The 25,751-nt window shown below is 39.6% G+C and overlaps 1 protein-coding gene across 1 annotated transcript in view; it reads left to right on the top strand.

Annotated features, from left to right (window-relative positions):
* PDSS2 (decaprenyl diphosphate synthase subunit 2) overlaps nt 1-21,027 on the top strand; it is a 263,597-nt gene extending 242,570 nt beyond the window's left edge. The window contains exon 8 of the mRNA XM_049654088.1: nt 15,923-21,027. Coding sequence (XP_049510045.1) covers nt 15,923-16,081 — 159 coding nt within the window. The 3' untranslated portion in view covers nt 16,082-21,027. The remainder of the gene's footprint in view (nt 1-15,922) is intronic.
* The last annotated feature ends 4,724 nt before the right edge of the window (nt 21,028-25,751 follow it).

Raw genomic sequence — 25,751 nt, 5'->3', positions numbered from 1 at the left:
TGACTTCCTGGCTTGCTTAAAGATTTTACCTATTCACCACATCATAATAAAGCCAGAGATATACCTCTGAAGATGGATTCCTGCATAGTGCAATGGTGCCCCCTGTGGAAGGTCTCCCTATTCTAGATCTAAGGAAATTACACTAACATTTATCTTTGATCCATTCCTAACAAGAGTTGTGTGCACCTGTTAGAAAAGGTTGTAAGCTTTTCTGCGTGCTGTGATCTCTTTAAAATTTATGCCCTAGTATTCATGCCCTAGTATACATTCATCGTGCAGTCTGCTCAAGACACATGAAGCACTTCAATCAAATGGTTCTATCAAATTCTACCCTTGAATCCCTTCATTTTATGGAGAAGAGATCGAATAACGTTAACGGTGTTCACAGTTACTATCTCACAGAGTCATGATTTTCTCCAGGTTTGCTAACTCCACTCTGTGTATTCTTCACCACCATACTGCTTCTTAAGGTGCTTTAGACATACTACAAAAAGAAGTAAGGGAGAATTTGTATACAGGCTTTGGTTTTACAAACATCCAGGAAATGGTATGCATCATTCTATAGAGAGATAGTGATTGTCTAGTAAATGTCTATCTTAGGATTTATGCTGAACTAGTGCAATAATTATTGTGATTTTTTTTTAACTACCAAGCATTCTTCACTCTTCCAAGAAGGTTTTATGGATATAACCATTTAAAATAAGTTGTCATTACCATTCTCTTGAGGGAGGCAAAGATCTAGGTTACCTTCTGTAACACCGTAAAATAGAAAACTGTATCTGAAAGAGGTATTAATCCTGCAGGTGTGGTTATATTTATGTGGAATACAGGGTAACTTCTTCACACCATACATTGATTCCTGCATTTGCCCCCAGTCTGATGCCACCTGGAAGATATGCCATTGTCATAACTCTCAATAGATAGAGTTTTTCTGCTGTTTGACATGCACTCTAGTGATGGAAGTCAGAAATGTGTTTCAAGCTCATGCTGTATCAGGATACATGTTAGGATGTTAGGAATCTAGGGTCATGTAGGTAACAGTGGTAGTTTTGAGGCAAGTGATCCCCAGGTATCAGCATCCAAATACTAAAGCAGATGAACAATTGAGATACGAGGAGGATTTAAGAAGTGTGTAAGTAAGATACAGACTCAAGTAGTTTATGTATTCCTCAACCCTTAGGACTGTTGGATACCTACATGATGTGATTGCTCTTGTCCCATAGTTTTCTTTTTAATTAAATAACCAGCATAGTATTAGTCATGAGATTACAGAGTTTGCTGTTGATTTACTCCTAAAAAAGCTACAAAGAGTGGCTCATTGCTGCAGTCTACAACCTATGATATGTTTTGCTTTTTGAATATCAGTGTGTAGAATTAAGTTCCTCTTTGGAATATGATACTAAATTGAAAATGACTTTTGAATCAAAAATATGGATAAATCTGAGATTATTTATAAATAGTTGGATTTTCTTTCAGAAGACATGATTGTTCTTCCTATGCAATTTAAGTCTCAATTTAATATAATTCCATTTTACTAACCTCAAATGTCCATCCTATCAAATGCCAATGAAAGTTCATAAACTAAGAATTAAATTGTACACTTTGTTCCATTTAAATGCATCTTGGGGGTGCCTGGGTGTCTCAGTCGGTTAAGCGCCCAACTTTGGCTCAGGTCGTGGTCTTGCAGTCTGTGAGTTTGAGCCCCGCGTCAGGCTCTGTGCAGATAGCTCAGAGCCTGGAGCCTGCTTTGGATTCTATGTCTCCTTCTCTCTCTGCCCATGCTCTATCTCTCTGTCTCAAAAATAAACATTAAAAAAAAATGTTTAATAAAAAAATAAATATATTTTGAAATCAGATACATCTGCTGCTACCCTGAGCTATAAGTCAACCTGTCTTTCTTTTTTTTAATTTTTATTTTTATTAATGTTTATTTCTGAGACAGAGAGAGACAGAATAGGGGAGGGGCGGAGAGAGAGGGAGACACAGAATCCGAAGCAGGCTCCAGGCTCTGAGCTGTCAGCACAGAGCCTGACACGGAACTCGAACTCACAAACTGTGAGATCATGACCTGAGCTGAAGTCAGTCGCTCAACCGACTGAGTCACCTAGGTGCTCTAACCTGTCTTTCTTAAGGAGCAAGACTACTTTGCCTGAATTCTCTGCCAAGGGGTCAACAATTTAGATCAGTTTTGAGTATGCCAGCAAAATGTTTTTAACTGCGTGAAAATATCTCTAAAATACATATATACATACATACATACATACATACATATATGTACATGTAGGAGTACCAAATTGTATGTATGTATGTATGTATGTATGTCTGGTTTTGGGTTATTTGTACATATAACAGGGATATATATAATCAGACATCATAATTTGTGCGAAACGAGGTGTTCGGTTATGAAGCTATTTGTGGACTCGTAAATGTACTTCACTGAGATGTTGAGCCTTGAAATCAGTTCTGAAACCTCACTGTTCCACCCAAGGACTCACTAGGCCCAGCCCTGCTTAGGTTGGGCCCTGTTTCCAAGATTGGAAACAACTGGGCACATTCAGGGTGGTGTGGCCGAACTGAAGTCTCACTCTCAACAGCAGGCTACACACCATCTAGACTGAGCCTAATAGAAATGTGTGGAGAAGGCAAAAAAAATGGTACCAAATCTGTCTTTATCATGTTTTTTTTTTTTTCCTTTCCAGAGGAATAGATTCAATTTTAAATGGTCCAGATGATTTGGAAATTCATTTTTCAAAAGTTAACATGTTTCCAATTCACTAATAATCTGGAGATTTAAAATATTTAAAACAACTTCATGAATCTATGTAAAATAGTCTGTGAATGTTTATAATTAAAGCCAGGTGCATTATGTAATATTACATCTAAGTTCTGTAATGAACTCCCATGCTCTCTTCCTCTTCAAGTCTTGCATGTGAACGGCATTTTTTTAATTTCTATTTATTTGTTTGAGAGAGAGAGAGAGAGAATGTGTACACTCATGTATTAGTGGGGGAGAGGGGCTGAGGGAGAAAAAGAGAATCTTAAGCAGGCTCCATGCTCAGTGTGGAGCCCAATGTGGGATTTGAGCCCATGACTCCTGGGATCATGACCTGAGCTGAATCACAAGTCAGATGCTCAACCAACTGAGCTACCCAGGCACCCCTTAGTAACATTTTACTGATGTCAGCGTAATTTGCCAGACATCATCTTATTTGTTCTTCATAATAATGTCATGTGGCATAAAGATGATCTTCCTGATTTTACAGGTGAGGTGGGCTTAGAGAAGCCCGAGGTTACACATGTCCAGGTCCAGAGTTTCCCTATTAATGTTTGCTCACTGCTTCTTTACAATTGTTTTTCTTATTATTATTGGAACAGCAGAAACGGATTAACCAGTCTTAGGAAGAGAACATCTCCTCCCATTATTAGATTAAAAAAGGTTCCTATGTGGCTTCATCTGGGGTATTCTGCTCCAGGGTGCTTGAAAAACTGCCATATGTAGAAATAGTTGTATTTTTGTCCCTCCTAGAGCCCACCTCTTCCCTCACCACCCATCTCCATGGGCTTCAGGTCCTGGGACTCAAGGGAAAAGGAGAGCAGTGTAACAAATGTCATGTGTGTCACATAGGCTTGCATAATTATACAGAATGATCTTAATCCTGCAAAAGAATAAATAGATCTTATTAAAAAATATCTTAAAGCTCAATACAAATACATATTACAGGAATTTTACAGGCTGTTTTACGAAAGAAAACTACTCTGATATTTTATAAGGGAACAGTAAAAATGTTAAAGCATGGGCTAAATTATATTTGTCATTTTAAACTCACTAATCCTGGGGCACCTTGGGGGTTCAGTCAGTTAAGTGTCTGACGTTGGCTCAGGTTATGATATCACAGTTTGTGGGTTTGAGCCCCGCATCAGGCTCTGTCCTGACAGCTCAGAACCTGGAGCCTGCTTCAGATTCTGCGTCTCCCTCTGTCTTTCTACCCTTCCTCTGCTCGCACTCTGTCGCTCTCTCTCACGAAAATAAAACATTAAAAAAATTTTTTAAACTCATTAATCGTTTATCCAATGACTTAAAAGTAGTATGAACCCTGAGGCTGATTTTTAAAAATAGTGGAAACAACGTGAGGTAATAGTGTCCTTTGATTGTATGAAACCCCAAATGCCGTTACTGCAGTCAGAGTTTTGCATTGAAATTTTTAGTAAAAATAAGTTTTCATCATTAAAGATTTAAGTAAAAATATATTAGTATATTAGTTTTGTTTTCTGACTCAATAGTGGATGTGATAACATCTGAGTCTTATTCAGTGCCTATTTGTTTAAAAAAAAAAAAAGTATGACCTGAAGAATATACTTAATCAAGTAAAATATTTTTGGCCTTTTATTCTTAATATAAAATGTAGAAATATTCCACTTATTTTTTTTTTTAATTTACATCCAAATTAGTTAGCATATAGTGCAACAAAGATTCCTTAGTGCCCCTTACCCATTTAGCCCATCCCCCCTCCCACAACCCTTCCAGTAACCCTCAGTTTGTTCTCCATATTTATGAGTCTCTTCTGTTTTATCCCCCTCCCTGTCTTTATATTATTTTTGTTTCCCTTCCCTTATGTTCATCTGTTTTGTCTCTTAAAGTCCTCATATGAGTGAAGTCATAGGATTTTTGTCTTTCTCTGACTAATTTCACTTAGCATAATACCCTCCAGTTCCATCCACGTAGTTGCAAATGGCAAGATTTCATTCTTTTTGATTGCCAAGTAATACTCCATTGTATGTACATACCACATCTTCTTTATCCATTCATCCATTGATGGACATTTGGGCTCTTCCCATACTTTGGCTATTGTTGATAGTGCTGCGATAAACATGGGGGTGCATGTGTCCCTTCAAAACAGCACACCTGTATCCCGTGGATAAATGCCTAGTAGTGCAATTGCTGGGTCATAGGGTAGTTCTATTTTTAGTTTTTTGAGGAACCTCCATACTGTTTTCCAGAGTGGCTGGACCAGTTTGCATTCCTACCAACAATGCAAAAGAGATCCTCTTTCTCTGCATCCTCGCCAACATCTGTTGTTGCCTGAGTTGTTAATGTTAGTCATTCTGATAGGTGTAAGATGGTATCTTATTGTGGTTTTGATTTGTATTTCCCTGATGATGAGTGATGTTGAGCATTCTTTCATGTGTTGGTTGGCCATCTAGATGTCTTCTTTGGAGAAGTGTCCATTCATGTCTTTTGCCCATTTCTTCACTGCATTATCTGTTTTTTGGGTGTTGAGTTTGATAAGTTCTTTATAGATTTTGGATACTAACCCTTTATCTGATATGTCATATGCAAATATCTTCTCCCATTCTGTCGGTTGTCTTTTAGTTTTGCTGATTGTTTCCTTCACTGTGCAGAAGCTTTTTATTTTGATGAGGTCCCAATAGTTCATTTTTGCTTTTGTTTCCTTTGCCTCCTGAGACGTGTTGAGAAAGAAGTTGCTGCAGCCAAGATCAAAGAGGTTTTTGCCTGCTTTCTCCTCGAGGATTTTGATGGCTTCCTGTCTTACATTGAGGTCTTTCATCCATTTTGAGTTTATTTTTTTGTATGGTGTAAGAAAGTGGTCCAGGTTCATTCTTCTGCATGTTGCTGTCCAGTTTTCCCAGAACCACTTGCTGAAGAGACTGTCTTTATTCCATTGGATATTCTTCCTGCTTTGTCAAAGATTAGTTGGCCAAGAAATATTCTACTTCTAATTCTTACTGACATTTGTCCTGCAGCCATATGGCACTTTTAGTTATGGTTTTTAAAAATGTGTATATTGTAATAGAGGTGCATGATTAACATAATGATGGCTTCAATTTTCTGTCGTCTCTGTAAATATGGTTTTATCCAAAGTTGTTTGACTTAATGTACTATTTTAAATCTGTGATGTATCATGAAAAAATTTGCCCTTGTGCACGGGCTTGTAAATTATATTGTGACATAGATATGTGTTCTCTTCTCAAATGAAATTGAAATGCTTTCCAGTTCGTGTAAGAGAAAGAAAAGGCATTATACCATGCTAGTTAAGAGCAAGAACTACTTGGGGTACCTGGGTGGCTCAGTTGGTTAAGCATCTGACTCTTGATTTCAGCTCAGGTCATGATCTTGCAGTTTGTGAGTTTGAGCCACACATCCAGCTCCACACTGACAGTGCAGAGCCTGCTCGGGATTCTTTCTCTCCCGCTCTGTCTGCCCCTCCCCCATTTTCACATGCGCTATCTCTCTCTCTCAAAATAATAAACTTTAAGAACAAGAACTGCTTGAATCTTCACTGTAGCACTTATCTTCTGCATTACCTTGAGCAACTTACTCTTGCCTAAGTTTATTCATCTATAAAATGAGAATAATATTAGTATCTGCCTCATAGTGCTGTTGTAAGGATTGAAGATATGTATGTCTTAGTGCTGGGCACACATAATTACTATGAGATTGTTGTTATTGCTGCTGTTGTTAGTAGTAGTAGTAGTAGTAGTGTCACTTTAATACCAGGAGGCGTACCATTCTTTTAATTTTACCCAAGAGTTCATGTGATTGAGGAAATAACTAAAAATTCTCTTGTTTCCATTTCCTTTCCTTTGGTTGAAGTAAGATACTTAATTAAAATCAGTAGATTTTTTTTTCTGTAGACTTTTGCAAATAATTTATGGCTCTAAGTAAAAAGGTATGCATTTTCTGTTGTTTGCAGTTTGTTTAGCATAATGTTTATCATACTAGAGAAAGGTTTTCATCATAGCTTTTCCTTTTGTACCAGTTCTTGCCACTCAGAAGTTGGGAAGACTTTTCAACTGAAGCACTATCAGCTAAAATCCTTGTGTTGGGTGGGACTTCGGAGGCAGCCTTGTCCCACCTGCCATGTCTCCTGAGAATTTTATTCATACTTTCTCTGATGTGGTCATCCAGTTGCTGAGGACTTCCAAAAACAGGGGGCTCACACCTTGTCAAAAATAATTCTTCTGTTGTTAGACAACTCTAGTTATTTGAAAGCTCTCTCTTATTTGTAATTGAAATCTGCTTCCTAGAAATTTCACCTTGTTGCTCTTTGTTCTGGGTCCTGAAGAATATAGAACAGGACTGCCCCATCTTCCATTTAATTGCTTTAGATATTTGAAGATGGCTTTCATCTCCTTTAATTCTTTCCTCCAGGGTAAACATTCCTTAGATGACATGTTTTCAAATAACTTCTTCATCCTAATACTGAGCCTGGTCTATTTTGGGGTTTTTTTTGTTTTTTGTTTTTAGTTTATTTATTTTGAAAGAGATAGAGATCGTGAGCTGGGAGAGGCAGAGAAAGAGAGAGAAAGAATCCCAACAGGCTCCTCACAGTCAATGCAGAGCCTGACGCTGAGCTCAATCTCATGTACCATGAAATCATGACCTGGGCCAAAATCAAGAGTCGGATGCTTAACCAACTGAGCCACACAGATTTCCCAAACCCAGTCTATTTTGAATGCTCCTCTTGACACATGGCCATGGCATCCAGGACTGAACATAGTTTTCTAAACATCAATTGACCATCAAACACTGCAGCGTGACCATTCCTGCCCATGTTTTGGACATGTACATCTTCAGATGCTGCCGAAGTTTGTGTTTATTTGTTTTTTTTTTTTTTCATCTGTATCACAGTCTTGGCTTATGTAAAAAATGTGGTTATCAAAGATTCCCAGCTCTTATTTATGAATCACTCCAAAACTGAGACTTCCACTTTTACAGTTAATTTTTGAAGCCTAAATGCACAACTATACACATGTATCCCTATTACATATCACCTCACTAGTATCAGTCTTGGTTCAACATGTCAAAACCAGTAAGACTTTGATGCTATCCGTGTGTTAGCTTTCTTTCTTGGCTGCATGACATCTGAAAATTAAAATTTAATATGTATTTCTTCTCCATCTTCATTCAGATAATCCACAGAACTATGATAAAGGAAAGAAAACCAAGTTGAGGGGTTTTTTTGTTTTTCTTTTTTTATTGAAGTATAGTCAACACATAGTATTACATTATTCCACGTGTACAAGATAGTAATTTGACAAGTCTATATGTTATGCTGTGCTCACCACAAATGTAGCCACCATCAGTCATCATACAACACTATTACAGTACCATTGACCATATTCCCAGTGATGTACATTTTATCTCTATGCCCCCATTATACATTGCATAAATGGAAGCCTGTATCATTCACTCCCCTTCACCCATTTTGTCCATCCCCCAATCCTTCCCAACCATCACTTTGTTCTCTGTATTTATGGGTCTGTTTCTGCTATTTGTTTACTTATTTGTTTTGTTTTTTAGATTCTACGTGTAAGTGAAATCATACGGTATTGGTCCTTCTCTCTCTGACTTCTTTGGAAGAACGTCTGTTCAGGTCCTCTGCCCAATTTTAATCAGATTATTTGGGTGTTTTGAGCTGAATTGTATAGGTTCTTTATATATTTTGTATATTAACCCCTTATTGGATATATTTGCAAATATCCTCTCCCTTTCAGTAGGTTGCTTTTTTGTTTTATGGATGGTTTTCTTCACTGTGCAAAAACTGTTTTCTTTTGGTATAGTCCCAGTAGTTTATTTTTGCTTTTGTTTCCCTTGTCTGAGGAGACATATCTAGAAAAAAAAGGTCCGTGTCAAAGAAATTACTGCCTATGTTTTCTTCTAGGAGTTTTATGATTTTATGTCTCACATTTAGATCTTTTATTATTATTATTATTATTATTATTATTTTAGAGAGAGAGTGTGTGTGAGCAGGGGAGAGGGGCAGAGGGTAAGAGAGAGAGAATGGTAAGCAGGCTCCATGCTCAACACAGAGCCTGACACAAGGCTCTATCCCACTACCCTCAGATCATGACCTGAGCCGAAATCAAGAGTAGGATGGTCAACCTATTGAGCCATATAGGCACCCCTCACATTTAGGTCCTTAATCCATTTTGAGTTTATTTTTGTATGTGCTATAAGAAAGTGGTCCAGTTTCATTCTTTTGCATATGGTTCTCCATTTTTTTTCAACACCATTTATTGAAGAGATGAAATTGAATATTGAGTCCTATAGTACAATGATAGAGATAACTTTTCTGCTCAAAATAAATACTCAATAAATACTCTGGTCAAAATACTACCAAACATTTTCTAGTAGTTATTTTACATATTTGAATCTATATTACCATACTCTCATCCAGACCCCCATTTCTCTGTCTTATCCACAAAGGACTAAGTTTCTAAAACCCACTTATACTCTATCTTTACTATTTCTGAAGCTAACAGTGAGTGCCCATATCAAAAAGAAAAATGAGAATATTTTGTAATGACTTACTCATTGTGACCCACCTATCCTAGGGCTGCGACCATCACTGCCTTTTTTCTAGAGCTCAAAAACCATCTTATTTGATAACGTATTTTTGGAATTTTGCCATCATTGTCCATAAATTCACTGGTCTTTGTTCCAGATGTACTACACTCTGTCCTCATCTTTTTCTTTTGTGCTGTGTTTGAAGACATTTGTCAGTTGCATCTCTCATCTCTGAGATTTCTTACAGTCCTTCAGTAGCTGGGAAGGACATTTATGTGTACTATAAGCAAGAAGAGGACAGAGGTGAGTGGATGCCTCTGTGAAGGTGCCGTAGACTAGAAACTAGGTCTCCAGAGTGAGGAGGAAGACAGAGGAGGGAAGTGCCCTCAGACACATCAGACAAAGCGAGTGAGAAAACCAAGCGGCTTTCTCACTGGAGGAGACTCAGTGGGGTGCTACACGATAATTTGTCCTGGACGATAATACTATGTTTGGAATGGGAGTGGTAGGTCATCTTGAAATGCAAACGACACCAGAAGCCAGACCTAAGGCAGAATGGTCGCTGCCTCCAAGGCTCCCCGACAACATGTGGGCTTTTTGAATGCATGTTTCATCCCTAAAGACCCCTCTTCAGGGAATTTATTTTAATCTTTACAATTTTTAACTCATTTTTTAGTTCTCTTTCTTCTCTGTCTTCTCTTAATAATACATTATCAACTATTTGAGGATACTTGTTCTTTTTTTTCAATTTTTTTCAACATCTTTATTTATTTTTGAGAGACAGAGACAGAGCGTGAGCAGGGGAGGGGCAGAGAGAGAGAGGGGAGGCGGGGAGGGAGACACAGAATCTAAAGCAAGCTCCAGGCACTGAGCTGTCAGCACAAAGTCCGACTCAGGGCTTGAACCCACCAACTGTGAGATCATGACCTGAACCAAAGTCGATGCTCAACCAACTGAGCCACCCAGGCACCCCTACTTGTTCTTATTCGACATACAGCCTTTACCTTTTAATGCCCCTTACTTTTGTCATCATCTCCTTCCCCCATGTACCCCCATCAGTCTTTAGCAAATTCTGACAGGGTTGTGTCTGAACATGTTTCTGTGAGGAATGGCACTTTAAAAACGTGTGACAAGTGTCTTGGTGACAATACAGACTTATGGGTGGATTCCCACACAATTTTTATAGCTTTGTGCCTCTCCTTTGTCAGCTCCTTCAGATCAGGGATCGCATCCTATCTCCACAGTGGACCTTTGTGCAGAGCAGGTGCTCAACAGGGACTCAGCAGTGGAGGAGACGATGTGCTTCTCCTTTTACACCTTTTCAAATCTGAGCCCCAAGAGAGCTTATTCTGTAGCCATTTATTTTAATCTCTTTCATAATTAATTATGATTGTTGTTGAAATTTAGTTTTTCAGAGGCCCTCATCACCCTTGAGCTGTTTCTCTTTATGATCTCTTGGAATCATGGCAGTCTTTACACCAATTTTTTTTTTTTTTTTTTTTTACGTCTTTTTAATGTTTACTTATTTTTGGGAGAGAGAGAGACAGAGCATGAGCTGGGGAGGGGCAGAGAGAGAGGAAGACACAGAATCCAAAGCAGGCTCCAGGCTCTGAGCTGTCAGCACAGAGCCCAGTGCAGGGCTCGACCTCATGAACTGCGAGATCATGACCTGAGCCGAAGTCGGACGCCCAACCACCTGAGCCACCCGGGCGCTCCTGCTGATTTTTAAATGTGCTTTTCTGATTTATAGTCTGAGTGTCCAAAACCATGCCTGCTGGTTCTTTCTTTCACCGATTCTAATACTAGGATGGCATTCCTTTTTGTTTTTGTTTTTTTTTGTGCCAGATTTCTATCACCTTTATATCCAATTATGTTGACATACTTAAGCAAAATGTGCTTCTTCTATCTTCTGATACCTAAGATTATCAATCAGGTTCACCAAGAATTTACCAACTATTAGAATGTGAGTTTTACTAAATGTTCAAAAGTTGTACACCTTACATTTATCACTGCAGCATCTTACAGTTCTTCCAGTTTCATAATCCCTGCTAGGGAAGCGTGGTCCACTTCACTTGGTGAGGTATGCGGTCTCTTCCCATAAGAGCATGGCTTCCATTTGTTTCCTTTTATCCTTATCCAGGTGTTTTCAACCACCAAAAAAACAAAAACAAAAACAAAAACAAGACCTTTAACATATCGCTTATACTCCTTACTCTCTTTTACAGTTTCTACAGAACAAGGTCTCCCCCTGTTCCAGACAAGTGTTAGCATCCCTGTTCTCTGTAAGCACTCTGTTTGGGCAAAAGAAAACTTGGGGTTATCTCCGAATCTGTTCTAGTGCTATAGAGGGTAAAGGTTCTGATGTGCAGAAATGAAACCCAGGCCATTTCTCAAATTTGCCTGTGCCTCTTGTCCACATCACTTAACCGATCTCATCCCAGATCTTCTCCTGCAAACTAAGGTGAGAAGATAAGATTGGGCTTGGGTTTCTTCTGGGTCTTAAAGTTTTTCTTTGGTTTCATTAGAGAGAAGTGGCTGCTGTGTCCAATTCTGCTAAAGCTGCTTAGATCTCATGGCAGGGGCTTGTCTTTAATATTTAAGAGGATTTTTGACCCAAATAATTTTCAGAGGCATACAATGGTTTCTCAAAAGGGTCTCATAAAAGCAACATTTATCATCGGAAAGGTGTTTAATAACACCTTTAATAAATGTTAAATAATAATGCACTTAACTTTAAGTACTTTGCATCTTTTTCTCTCTGTGTTAATATCCTTAATTGGATCCTCTAGCAAGGGATTTGGACTTAATTTATTGCAGGTGATGCTGCACTTATACAATTATTCAGTTGACTTAATTAGAGATTTAATTATATTAGTGCCCTAAAGTGCTATATGAGAGAAGTAAAACGCAGACTGGTAATTCACCTTTTTGTATTTTATTGTGTCACTTTTCCTGCGGCTGAAATGGGTTTCAAGCCATAAAGGCCAGAGGGAGCATTCCAGCACTTCTAGACATACCCTAATATGGAAAGTTCTGTCTATGCATTAGTTGGGGATTTGCCCAGTCAAAATGTAGGTGAGGGCAAAAGTGGAAAGAATTTTCCTAATTGTGGCCTTATCTCTTGCAGGTATTAGAACCAAGGCCATAGGTCTGGTTCCTCAGTATTCCTTTCAGCCCCCTCCATTTCTTCAGTCCTAGGGCAGCCCCCTGACAGGTGGTCCTAGGAGGCAGCAACTGTGTTTGTCTCTGTATCTCCCACCCCTACTTCATACCTAGGCCATTCAGTGCCCAGTACGTGATGGCTGAGTTGAATTTGATCATTGCAAAGACGACTACTTGGAAGTGTGGTTAAAACAGTATAAACCCAACACAACTATTTTAGAACACTCAAAATACGTAACCCAGCAAGTAAGTTAGTCCCAAATCTGGCTAATTGTTGGAATGACCTAAGAAGTATTTTTTGGCCTTATTGAACCCACCTCTAGGATTGGGGCCCAGGTCCTGCATTTTAAAGCTCCCCAGGTGAATCTTTGGTCAACCAAGTTTAGGAATTCTGGTTTAATATGTCTTTTGTCACATTTATTTACAAAGGATGAGATTGTTTTGTCAGGATAGATCAATTGCCTATTCTAATTTACGGTAAAAGTCTCATTTATGGTCTATTAATTATATCTAAAGGATTAATTTTTTTAATTTTATTAATGTTTATTTATTTTTGAGAGAGAGAGACTTAGTGTGAGCGGGGAAGGGTCAGAGAGAGAGGGAGACACAGAATCCGAAGCAGGCTCCAGGCTCTGAGCTGTCAGCACAGAGCCCAACACGACAAAGTCGGATGCTTAACCATCTGAACCACCCAGGTGCCCCACTAAAGGATTACTTTTGAGCCAATAGTTTAGTTTTAGTTGGTAGGAGTGTATACAGATGTCTGTGAGAAGTAATACCTTCCATGAAGGATTAGATTACTGCTGAATCATGAAATGGGCATTTTACTCATGGTAGCTATCAGGTCCCTTGGTATGCAAAGCCTGCCTCTGCAGAGAGAAGATTTGAGTGTTAATTGGAAATACAGCAGTCATTGGTGAGAGAAATTAACTCTTCTAGGGCTTGAGGAATGTTCAGTGATATCTCCTGGGTACTCTTTTGCCCTAATCTGAATTACCCTTCATTGTCACCATCAAATATTCAGTTGGGCCTAGCTGAATAAAGTTTATAAAGCAAACTAAATGAAGCTATCAGAGAAATGCAGAATGTAAAACATTGCACAATACAGCCTGGTCCTTCAGAAATGGTAATATCATAGGGAAGAAAATGCTAAAGTGTCATAACGAATGCAATTCATAAACCAAGATTCATCATGATTTGGGGGGGGGTGGTGAAAATAGGGTACAGAAGACATTTTAGAGCCAATTGGGGAAATTTGCACATGGGCTAGATATTAGATAATGATATTGTTAACTTTCCTAGTTATAATAATAATATTCTAGTTATGTATGAGAATGTTCTTAGGAGCTGCATGTCAAAACAAGGGTAAAGCATCCTGCAGCCCATGTGTACAAGCCGAGTCCTACCAGCTCAGAGCCTATTGTTAAATATTTCAGAATTCTGTGATTCCACAGCCCTTGGTAGCTTGAAATCAGCCATGATGGGAGTTTTTATACCACAAAAATCTGCAAATGCTACAAATGGTGGGGGGGGAGGGGGGTCCTCCCCTGGAAGGAGGGGATAGTACAGTATTCAGTGACGCTGGACTGGGTATTAGAAACCGTGGCTTCTGACCACAACTGTGCCACTATCCGCCTATAATCTTGGGTGAGCTGCTGAGCTTCTCTGGGCCTCTGTTTTCTTCTGTGTGTGATTATAGGAATAAAGCAGACTTTATGTTACATGCAGTGTGCAGAAGCTTAGAGTCTAATGAAGAGATAGATATGGGAATGGAGAATTGAAGTACAACACCGTATAATTATGCTGTATTCCAGATATGCATGGGGTACTTGGGGAGCCCCAAGGAAGAGGGCCACCTAGCTCCTTAGGGCTCTCATCCTAGCTGAGTGTATTCTGCTTCAGTGGACTTTGGGAAGTTTGAAGGTGGGGAGCAGATATGGGAAAATTACTGCAAACAATTTCCCTAAATAGTGATAAAAGGGAGAAGAGGCTGGGGGGGGGGGGCGGGGACTGGCTGGGCAAGAGCTAGATCAGGAAAGGACTTCCATTGCCTCATGAAAGAGCTTGGACTCTTTTTTCTTAAGGCTTTCAGAAGGTAGTGAAGGGTTTTAAGCTGATCACATTCACATTTTATAAAGATCTCCTTGGCAGCATGACAGATGGAGTTCAGGGCAAAGAACTGGTTGTAGGAGGACTCTTTAGGAGGTGGTTTGCCTAAAACAGCCCAGACGAGGGATGATGATAGCCTGAACTAATGTAGTGGCAATGACAATGAAGAGCGGAGGGTACATTGGAGAGCTGTAAAAGACATAGAATGGCTAGGACTTAGTGGCTGTTTCAGTCAGGATGGCTACAGACAACCTCACAGTCTCAGTGGCTTCAGACAACAAAGATGTGTTTCTTGCCCACACTACATGTCCCGTGCAGGTTGGAGAGGCACTGTGGTTGGTGCTCAGCGTGGTTGCTTGGTAATCCAACACGAGGAGCTTCTTCCACTATGGCTGGATGATCCACCAAGGGAAAGCTCTGGAGGGACTCACGTGGGTGGTTAAATGCTGCAGCCCAGAAGTGACGTGCATCGTTCGTTCGTAATTCATGGACTAGAACTTGTCCCTTGGTCCCACCCAATCTCTCAGGGCCAGAAAGTTCAGTCAAGGGTGAGCAGCACTGCTACAGCCATGGTACCTGACCAGAAATGGGGCGTGAAGGGGGACCCCCCCCCCCCAGGCTTCTGATTTAGGGCGTTAGGCAGAGGTGTTCATTGAGAAAGAGAACATAGAATTTGGGGAAGGGGGAGGGGACAGCCCAAATCATTATAAATCTTTTTCAGCTCTAAAGTATAACCCTTTTATTGGTCCTTCCCCATCAAAGAGAGGGGTTAGAAATCAACTCCAGTTGTTGGCAAGAGTTTATTCTTTACAAACGGGTGTTTCAGTTCATTCTAACCAGTCAAATAAAGGCTTTTAGTTTTAAAAATGGAGTGTTCAGATCTAAACTAGGTGTCTTTCTTGAATTTTCACATGAACTATTGTGTCAGCATACAGGGTGGAAAAAAAAAGTTACTAACTAGGATGTTAATGAAGCCTTCTTCACATAAGAATATCAGGCTGCTGAATTCAAAATGCCAGACATGTAAATGCCCTCTGCCTTCATTACCGCCATTCCCCAGCAGGGCACATTTCAAGATATCAAGGGGTGGGAGTCAGGGAGGAGGTGTAATTAGGCTGATTGGAGCCTATTGTGCTGCTCTGGAGCAGAGACACCTAGCAGCCTTAGGGAATGTTAGTGCCTCAGAATCATTGGGGAATGATGTCCTCTTTACCTCAAAAGAACACAGCAGAAACAATGAATCTATTTTGTTTCCCCCTTTCTTTGTTTTCCACCTCCCCTCCCCAATTTAGTTGTGGTACCTTGAAAACTGACTTTTATTGTGCATTTGTTTCTTAACAGTTGCGAGAAACAATCAAAGCTGGCAAAGGTGTGACTTCAGCTATTGACCTGTGTCGTTACCATGGAAACAAGGCACTGGAGGCCCTGGAGAGCTTTCCTCCCTCGGAGGCCAGATCTGCTTTAGAAAACATTGTGTTTGCTGTGACCAGATTTTCGTGACACCAAATTAAAAAGGCACTATTGTTCGTTAGCTGAAAAAAAACTGGGGAATGAGGTGATCGGGAGAGCTTTCATGATGAAATAACTAAATGTGTTAATGACTTTAAAAACATAATACATTTTTTTTCCTTCCTTTTATCACATTGCTAAATGAATACTGCCTTCTTTTTGGAACTGCTAACAAACAAAATTAGAAGAAAAAAAGGTCAAGCAGTTTTCACTTGTCACGCCAGAAGCACACTTGAGGCCGCAGTAGCAGAAATAATTAATGAGATTCGCTCCTGTGACCTCAGCAAATGGACAGGAAATAAGTCCTTATTGATTGGACCGAGCCAGGGATGGCGCCAGGGCGGTGGCCTGTGGTTTTCTTTCTAGAGAGGACAGAGCAAGCTGGAAGCTGCAGGTGTCAAGAGAAACACTATCACTGCCAGCCGGAGAGGACTGTCAGATCAAAAACGAGTGACCAATCAGACATAATGGAGGGTCGTTCAGTAATTAAGAAAAAAAAACCAAAAAACGTGCTTTGTCTTCTTGCAATTATGTCTCTGCATTTGTAAGTACAGTATGGATACACTTGGCGCTTCATGGTTTTTGTAACATTTTTTTAGGAAAAATTGCTGAAAAACATAATGCCAAATATTCGAAGTTAGGAGATTAAAATGCTCTCGAATGTTAACTTGGTTGTAGTAGGAAGGCTTCTGTTTCCTTCTGGGAGACCAAATATTCTTCAAACACATTTCAAAGAACCAAACTTTTTTTAAGTATGTTGTATTCATTTGTAATATTTTTGTATAGAGAATACCTTTAACTTTTACAAGTATTAGATATAGAACCATTGTTCTGGGGAATATACTGGTGTGGGTTTTTTTTGTTATTTTTTTTGTTTTTTAATTCAGAATGTCAAATTTTGGTCTTGAACCACAGACCTCCAATTACAGAGAAAATATAGGCAACCTCCCAGGCCTGCAATCAGACACTGTCTCTGTGTGGTTCATAGGAGATGATTTTTGCGGTTTGCGTGCATGCAATCTGAGAACACCGTTGACAAGAAGGCTGAGTTTACATAAATGATCTAGATTGAGACTGAGCTACCTTTCTTCCGTGTGTGGTGTAATCACAGCCCTATCTGGAGACAGTGAACACAGCAAACAGATTTTATTACCTCATTCACTCAAACATCCAGTGAAGTTATTTTAGTTTAATTCCTCCCTCTAGAAGTTACAAAACCGTTTTATCAGGACCCCGCATGTGGTATGCAATGAAGAGAAAATGTGAGTGACAGAGGTTAAGGTATCATACTATGATTTTTTTTTAATATTCTTAAAATGTTGTAATTACTGTTTATGCTACTATAATTTGAAGGCCTGTAGATTTAGCAAAAGTGAACATTCTTCTGTCTGAAATGGTCTTTTCTCACAGAAATTGGCTTAATTAGTAACTATGGTTAGATGCTTTAGATAGAGTAGGTTTTAATCATTAACTTGCACAAAGGAGGAGCCGTGCTCAGTGTTCTCTGGAGGTGCAGGAGCTTACACAGCGGTAGGTTTTACTAAGCAGCTGGTCAGGTACCAAAAGGCAGGATCCGAGGGCTCTTCTCATTCTGGTTTAGCAGCTGGTTTGCTGTGTGACCTTGAGTTAGTCACTTCCCTCTGAGCCTCCACTTCCTCATCTGTCAAATAAAATTAAATGAGAGAATACATGAAGTCCCTTCCAGCTTTGTTTTATTCTCTAAAAGCCTGCCGTTTCTGGGGTTCTGAGTGGCTCAGTCGGTTAGACTTCTGATTCTTGATTTCTACTCAGGTTATAATCTCATGGTTTGTGAGTTCAAGCCCATGTCAGGCTCTGTGCTGACAGTGTGGAGGCTGCTTGGGATTCTCTCTCTCTCCCTCTCTCTGTCCCTCCCCTGCTCATGCACACACACACACACACACACACACACACACACACACATTCTCTCTCCACCCCCCCTTAAAAATAAATAAACTTAAAAAAAAAAAACAACAGTCTGCCATTTCTGACTCTGGATAACAAGGATGCTAAGTGAGGTTCTGGGAGGAGGAAAGGTGAAACCCAGGGAGAGGCTATAAAGGAATGTATAAAACTTTACGGCAAACGTCTTCCTAAACTGCCTCAAAGCTTAGGGCCTAAAGTATCCCTAGCTCTCCTTTGTATGGCATGTAATCCTGGACTCTTCTGTTTCCACACCTGCCTTTCTGCTTTCTTTGGGACCTTCCTACCTCCCTTTCATCTCCCTGGCTCCGGCGTCCCGCCCCCAACGTTGATTGACAGCCCTTCCTCTGTACTCAGACTCAGCAGAGTTCCCGCTTCCCAGCGTCCTGGCAGGCTTTTGTTAAACCTAACAGGTTGGTTCATTAACCCTACAGTATTAAATACTGACACTCTTTCTTCATGCCCCTTCTTCGGGGATATTTGTTAACTCTTACGTCCTTATAATTTCAGGCAGCTGAGAGAGAAATGTGGGGCACCAAGACATGCTTTAATCACTCCCCTTGGCCTGTCTCCTGGGTGCAGGCTCTGCTGACTAGGTAAGACTCTGGCCTCGGAATGTCCCCTCGACCCCCTCTGCATCGCCTCCCATCCCCAGTTTCTTGTTAGAGGGAAGAATTCATTCATTGGGCATTGTGCTGGTCCCCCCAACTTGCAAGTTGGCCCCTCCAAACCTCATTCACTTCAGGCTCCTGAAACCACCCGCACTCTCCTTCCTATCAGTCTTTGTTAAGTGTGTAAAGGCTGCGATAGCGAGGGCCCCAAGTGCAGGCCATCTTGTTTGAGTCCCACAGTCACGCTCTGGAGGTAAGCATACCCCCCATTACCAATGGAGAAGCAGGCCGAGGGGACCGCCTCTGACCACCTGGCCTGCCCTCACTCCCTGCCTCCCCACCAGAGTCTTCCAAGTAGCGCCTCTTTCTTGCTTCCTCTGCCTCTCTTTCCTCCTTTCCAAGATCTCGAGCCTGTAGCCTTCCTGCCTCCTTCATGGCCCCATTCTTAAATCGTCAGTGTCTCCCCTGCTGGCTGTATGTGCTCAATCCCCCCTATCCCCTAAAATGAAATTCCTCCCTTCGTGTTCTTTATCCTTCTGCCTACGTTTTTTTCTTCCTAACTTTACCAACTACACCTTCTTACAGTCTGCTAACTCCTGAACCCTTGCAGCTGGTCATGCACTAACTACCAGGTCCCCGCCACCTAGACCAGTGCCAGTGCTTTAGACACTCCGAGAATATCTGTTGGACAGATTATCAGGTCTCTTACTGCACAACACTGAGACAGACTTCTGACAGAAGGTGGCCTTTCTGTGAAGTTTGCAAGCCGTATCCCCACGCACAGACTTTCCCATGGCATGCCATGTCACTAACCCAACCACCCGGCTCCCTTGGTGCCCTTGGCCCACCTCTGTGTAGGTTGTTCCCCCCGCCCTGACTGTCCTCCATACCTGACACATCTCTTAGTTGTACCCCTAGAGACTTTCTTTTCTGAACATTTAAGGGGCACCTGGGTGGCTCAGTGAGTTGGGCATCCAACTTCGGCTCAGGTTATGATCTCACGGATCGTGAGTTCAAGCCCCACATGGGCTCGGTGCTGTCAGTGAGGAGCCCACTTCGGATCCTCTGTCCCCTACTCTCTGCCGTTCCCCAGCTCACACTTGCTCTCAAAAATAAAACATGGGGCACCTGGGTGGCTCAGTCGTTGAGCGTCCGACTTCAGCTCAGGTCATGATCTCACTGTCTGTGAGTTTGAGCCCCGCATCCAGCTCTGTGCTGACAGCTCAGAGCCTGGAGCCTGCTTTGGATTCTGTGTCGCCCTCTCTCTCTGCCCCTCCCCTGCTCATGCTCTGTCTCTCTCTGTCTCAAAAGTAAATAAAAACATTTAAAAAAAAAAAAAAAGAAAGAAAAAGAAAAAAAATAAATAAATAAAACATTAAAAAAAAAAAAAAGAACAATAAACATTTAAATTCTATTTCCTCGGAAACTTAAAAGCAGTTTCCTGCCCCACCAAGTCTTTTTCTTTTAAACTCTCCAACTTAGAAAAACTGTTTTCTGGCATTAAAAAAAACAGTATCAATGAGATACCGATTTAAATAGTGAACCGTTTTGCCATCATGCTTCTTTGAAAGAAGATTCGTTTTATGACGATCATTAAACTTTGTTGTAAGTTTTACTTAATGATAACACTAAATCTTCACCTTTTCTTGCTCACATAATGTGGTTATCTGGTCACACCTAAAAATAAATAATTAGTGACATTGTTTGCCTGGCCCAAGTCTCATTCTCTAATGTTTGAGACTTTATCTGACCCATGACAGTATTATTGCTATGGCCCAGGATGTGGGTGACACTACAAGTTGAGGTAAAAGACGTATACATACGTTAGTACGAAATGCTCCAAAAAGATAGAGGGCTTTTTTAGGCTCAGTATCTACCACACATTAAACTCGTGACCAGAAAGTAGTCGGAATAATCCATGATGATCTTTTTTCAAAACCTGACGAATTGCTGTAACATGGCCTTCTTTGGGCAAGCAAGTTTGGGGGAATTGTGTGTAATCAACAATTTGATTACAAGTGAAAGTATACTTTTTTTTTTTTTTTTAAGACTCTAATCAACCAGTTCATCACTGATAAGAAGAACCTTGTTTTCCAGAAAACAGTTGTCAAGCTCCTTCCTAGAGTTCTTAGTTTCTGGAAGATACTTTCCTGCCACTTCATTTGTTTTCCCACTTTGAAATCCTATTGCTAGGATCACCTTTCTGACCAATGGAAGCTCTAGGATTTATCTTTATAATCCGTAATGACTGCCTCTCAAGGTAGAGAACACAGGGCACACCTTCGTTAAAGTACAAAAGGGCAGAAATGAATTGGGTTGGTTCTTTAATTCCTTTAACTGTGAAGACATAATGGTCATTCCATTATTATAAATAGTTTCAATTATTGTTAATCTTGTTCTAGTAATAATTAAGTTATTTGCACTCTCTTTTAAAAGTACAAAGCGATCTAACAATAATCATTTGCCTCTTTCTTTTCCCTACCTTCAGTCCTGACCTCAAATTAACTGTTTTATTCTTTCAGAATTGGTCCTGTGTTTCCATTATGGAGATAACATACTTCTTTTTTTTTTTTCTCCCCCATAGATTTCAACTTTATTTTATTTTTTTAATTATTTTTTTAAATGTTTATTTCGTTTTGAGAGAGAGAGAGAGAGAGAGAGTGCAAGCAGGGGAGGAGAAGAGAAATAAAGAGACACAGAATCTGAAGCAATCTCCAGGCTCTGAGCTGTCAGCACAGAGCCTGATGTGGGGCTCGAACTTCTGAACCATGAGATCATGACCTGAGCCGAAGTTGAACGCTTAACCAACAGAGCCACCCAGGAGCGCGGGAGATAACATACTTCTAAAGATGACTGAAAAATAAGGGTCACCTGGGAAGAGTCCAGGGGGACCAGAACTGATGGTGGGATCCACCTCTTTCTTTAGCTCACCCAGCCTGCCCTTGGGGCTCTGAAATGCTAAGTTTTCAGCCTCCCCTGCTGGAGGAATCTTATTTCTTTCTTTTCTGTAGAAAGAGAAGGTTCTTCAGGCTTTTATCCTTTCTTTTTGGGGACACTGACCATCTTCATGGAAAAGCTACATCAGCTTTCCTTCAACTTGATCTGTTCATCTCTAAGACTGACAGTACCCACCACTGTGCATCTTGTCAGCAAACAAGTGGGCTCATCACTGCCTTCACTGTTGGAGTAGCTTAGATTTTACTTTTTGAACATATTTTTTAAAATGTTTTTTAAGTAAGCCCTACACCCAGTGTGGGGGCTGAACTCAACTCCAGGGTCAAGACTCACATGCCCTACAGACTGAGCCAGCCAGGTACCCCCACCCCCAACCTTTAAAAGAATTTTTTTTTTTTAAGTAAGCACTATACCCAGTGCGAGATTTGAACATATTTCAGTAAATAACCACTGTTGTTTTTTTTTTTTATTTCAGAAAATAGAAGAAAATTATTCAAAATCTCACCATGCCAACATAATCATCTCACCATTTCATTTATGTATCTTTCAGCCTTTTCTACCATGCATATCTTTTTTGGCATAGTTCTCATTATAAATTCAACTTTCGGTCCTGCTGTTTTCACAGAACATAAACAGTTCTCCATGACACTGCAGTCTTCACAACCATTATTAATAAGTAGCTTAAATTCTAAACAAGGTATCTGAATTTCTATTACTGGTTGGTTTCTCTGGTATGAATAGGAATGTGGTAAATACTCCATAAGAAAGCCTCCTAATGTTCTACTAAGAAAGTCTTTGACTTGGAAAAATAATGCCCTGGCCAGTTCTCCATAGCAGCAGGTTAAAACTGTGGAACAAAAACAAAGCAAAACAAAACAAAAAACTATGTAACAAATTCTTTTAAAATTCTTCAACTTGAACTATTAATTTTTTTCATTTGGTGGTTCCTATTCCTGCAAAGTGATGACTTCTTCCTTCCCACTGAAGTTCACCATCTCTTAGAGAAGGGAAGGGCCTCAGTCTAACAGTCATACCTTCTGCTCTTGGCAAAGACGACAGAGAAACAATTTTATAGGAGACGAGAAGCCATCTTTGCTTCTTCAAAGTGAAGGGAAATAAAAAATAAGCCACCCAAAACTGTGCCACTTTGGCGTATTGATTATTTTGAATTAAAGCTACTTAAGAAACAGCCAGTGCAAGAAGGACCCTCTGACCCTCCTTTGTCCTCCTGAAAACAGGAAATACATCTCCCCTGTGAAAGGTACCCTTCCTCTACCAGGAGGAAGAGAGACATCCTTATCACTAGAGAGAGGAATTGAGGGCTGAGAAGGCTATATAAATAAATCTTGTTACTAACTTACTACCCTGAACCCCAAACCTCTTTCTTGTCAGTTCTTCACAAATTCATTGTTTCTTTGTTTAAAAGGTATAAGAGCTCCTTTCTTTGGTCAGTTATTTGAGTTTTTATGGGCTCCTGTACATATGAAATTAAATTTGCTTTTCTCCTGTTAATCTCCCTTATGCCAATTTCATTATTGGGCCAACCAAAGAACCTAGAAGAGAAGAAGGGAAAATTTTCTTCCCCTTTAGAAGACCTTGGGAGAAGGAAACTCCTAGGGTTTGTTCAAAGGGAAGCAAAATAATTTTTATCTGACTCAGATTTTTCATGCTGTAACAGTATGAGCTTATTGTATTTTGTTATTGTTTTGTTTGGGTCTTTTTTTTTTTTTTTTTTTTAAGCCTAGAGAACATCATTCTCAAAGAAATAAGCTACTCTTGCAACGTTTCTTTCCTTAAATTAATCATTGTAATTTTACTGTTTGCATTATTTCTCACTTTCTAGGCATTTTGATGATGTCCCCCACCTTATATCATGAATTCTGTTGTAACTTACACTTGTGTAAATAGATTATGATCAATTTATTGCGAAGTTCGTAATTGCTGCATAATTATGCAGTTTTATACCATGCTTCTCTTTCCTTTTAGCCTTCTTTCCTTCTTTTTTTGGAGATTAGAACTGCTTTAATTGCATTCTTTTTTTAAAAACAGCTTTATTGAAGTACAGTTTGCATACCATAAAATTCACCTGGTTTAGTTATACAATTAGAATGACTTTTAGTAAATTCACAAAGTTGTGAAAGCGTCACCACAATTCAGTGTTAAAGATCCTTTCTGCCCATTTGCCGTCAACCCCTGGGCAGACAGGAATTCACTCTCTGTCTCTATAGATTTGCCTTCTCTGGACATTTTGTGTAAATGAAACTATACAATATTCTTAACTGGTTCCATCATTTAGCATAATGTTTTTGAGGTTTATTCATGGGGTAGCATTAATCATTGTTCCTTTTTATTGCTCAATAGTGTTCCATTATAGGGATGTGCCACATTTGTTTATCTATTTACCAGTTGATTGGCATTTGGGTTATTTCTACTTGTTACCTATTACGAATAATGCTGCTGTGAATATTCAAGAACAAGTCTTTGTATGGACCTAAGTTTTCATTTCTCTTGAGTAGATTCTCAAGAGTAAAATTTATGGTAAATTTATGTTTAACATTTTAGAAATTGCTAAACTATTTTCCAAACTAGTTGTATCAGTTTACATTTCTACCAGCAACACATGTAGATTCCAGTTTGTTCACATCTTTGCCAACCCTTGGTGTTCCTTTTTTATTCTAACTATTCTAGTAGGACTGAGATAGTATCTCATTGTGATTTTTTATTTGCATTTCCCTATGACTAATGATGTTAAGCATCTTCTCATGAGCAAATGAACCATTCATATTTCTTTGATGAAAGGTCTGTTCAAACATTTTACCCGTCTCTTAATTGCATTATTGTCTTCTTGTTGAGTTTAAGCATTCTTGATGGATTATGGATACAGCTTCTTTTTTTTTTTAAGTTTATTTATTTATTTTGAGAGAGCAGAGTAGGGGCAGTGAGAGAGGGAGAGAGAATCCCAAGCAGGCTCTGCACTGATACAGGACCCAAACTCACAGAACCATGAGATCATGACCTGAGTCAAAATCAAGAGTCAGATGCCTAACTGACTGAGCCACCCAGGAACCCCACAAACTCTTTATCAAATATATGATGTGCAAGTATTTACTCCCAGTCTATGACTTGACTTCATTTTTGAAATGGTATCTTTTGAAACACAAAAGTCTTTAATTTTGATAAGTCCAATTTATCAGCTTTTTCTTTTGTAGATCATGTTTTGGTGTCATATCTAAGGAATCCTTGTCTAACCCAAAGTCGCAAAGATGGTTTCCAACGCTCTTTTCTAAAAGTGTTATAGCTTTAGCTCTTAAGTTTAGGTCTATGACTAATTTTGAATTGGTTTTTGTGTATGGTATGAGTTATATCAGGGTTTCTCCCTCAGCACTGTTGACACATTGGGCTGGATCCTTCTTTGTTGTGGGGGGGTCTTTCCTGTGAATTGTTTGATATTTAGCAGCATCTCTAGTTTCTACTAAATGTAAAATGTCAGTAGCACCCCTGCCCCCATGTAATAACCAAAATTGTCTCCAGACATTGCCAAATGTACTCTTCCTTTGGGAACCCCAAATCACCCCATTGAAAACGAGTGAATTAAATTAATTTTTTGTATGTGGATATCCAACTGTTCTAGAACCATGTGTTGAAAAGACTATTCTTTCTCTCTTTGAATTGCTTTGGCAACTTTGTAGAAAATCATTTGACCATGAATATAAGGGTTTGTTTCTGAACTCTTAATTCTGTTCCATTGATTTCTATGTCTGTCTTTAAGGCAGTACCACACTGTCTTGATTACTATAGCTCTATATTAAGTTTTAAAATTGGGAAATGTAAGTCCTCCAACTTTTCTTTTTCATTAAACTTTTTATTTTTAAGATAATTGTAGTTTCACAGTTATAGGAAATAACACAGAGAGATCCCATGTACCCTTTACAATTTCCCCCAATGATTACATCTTATAAAACCATAATACAGTACCAGGATATGATATTGATACAATCCATCAATCTTATTCAGATTTCCCCATTTATACTTGAGTTCTTTTTAATAATTGTTTTGGCCACTCTGGCATTTCCATAAAAGTTTTAGGAGCAGTTTATCCATTTCTACAAAAGAACCTGATGGGATTTCGACAGAGCTTACATTGAATATATAGA

The sequence above is a fragment of the Panthera uncia genome (assembly GCF_023721935.1).
Source record: "Panthera uncia isolate 11264 chromosome B2 unlocalized genomic scaffold, Puncia_PCG_1.0 HiC_scaffold_24, whole genome shotgun sequence".
NCBI lineage: Eukaryota > Metazoa > Chordata > Mammalia > Carnivora > Felidae > Panthera > Panthera uncia.
The sequence above is the reverse complement of the archived record's forward strand: the minus strand, read 5'-3'. Positions and strand labels throughout refer to the sequence as shown.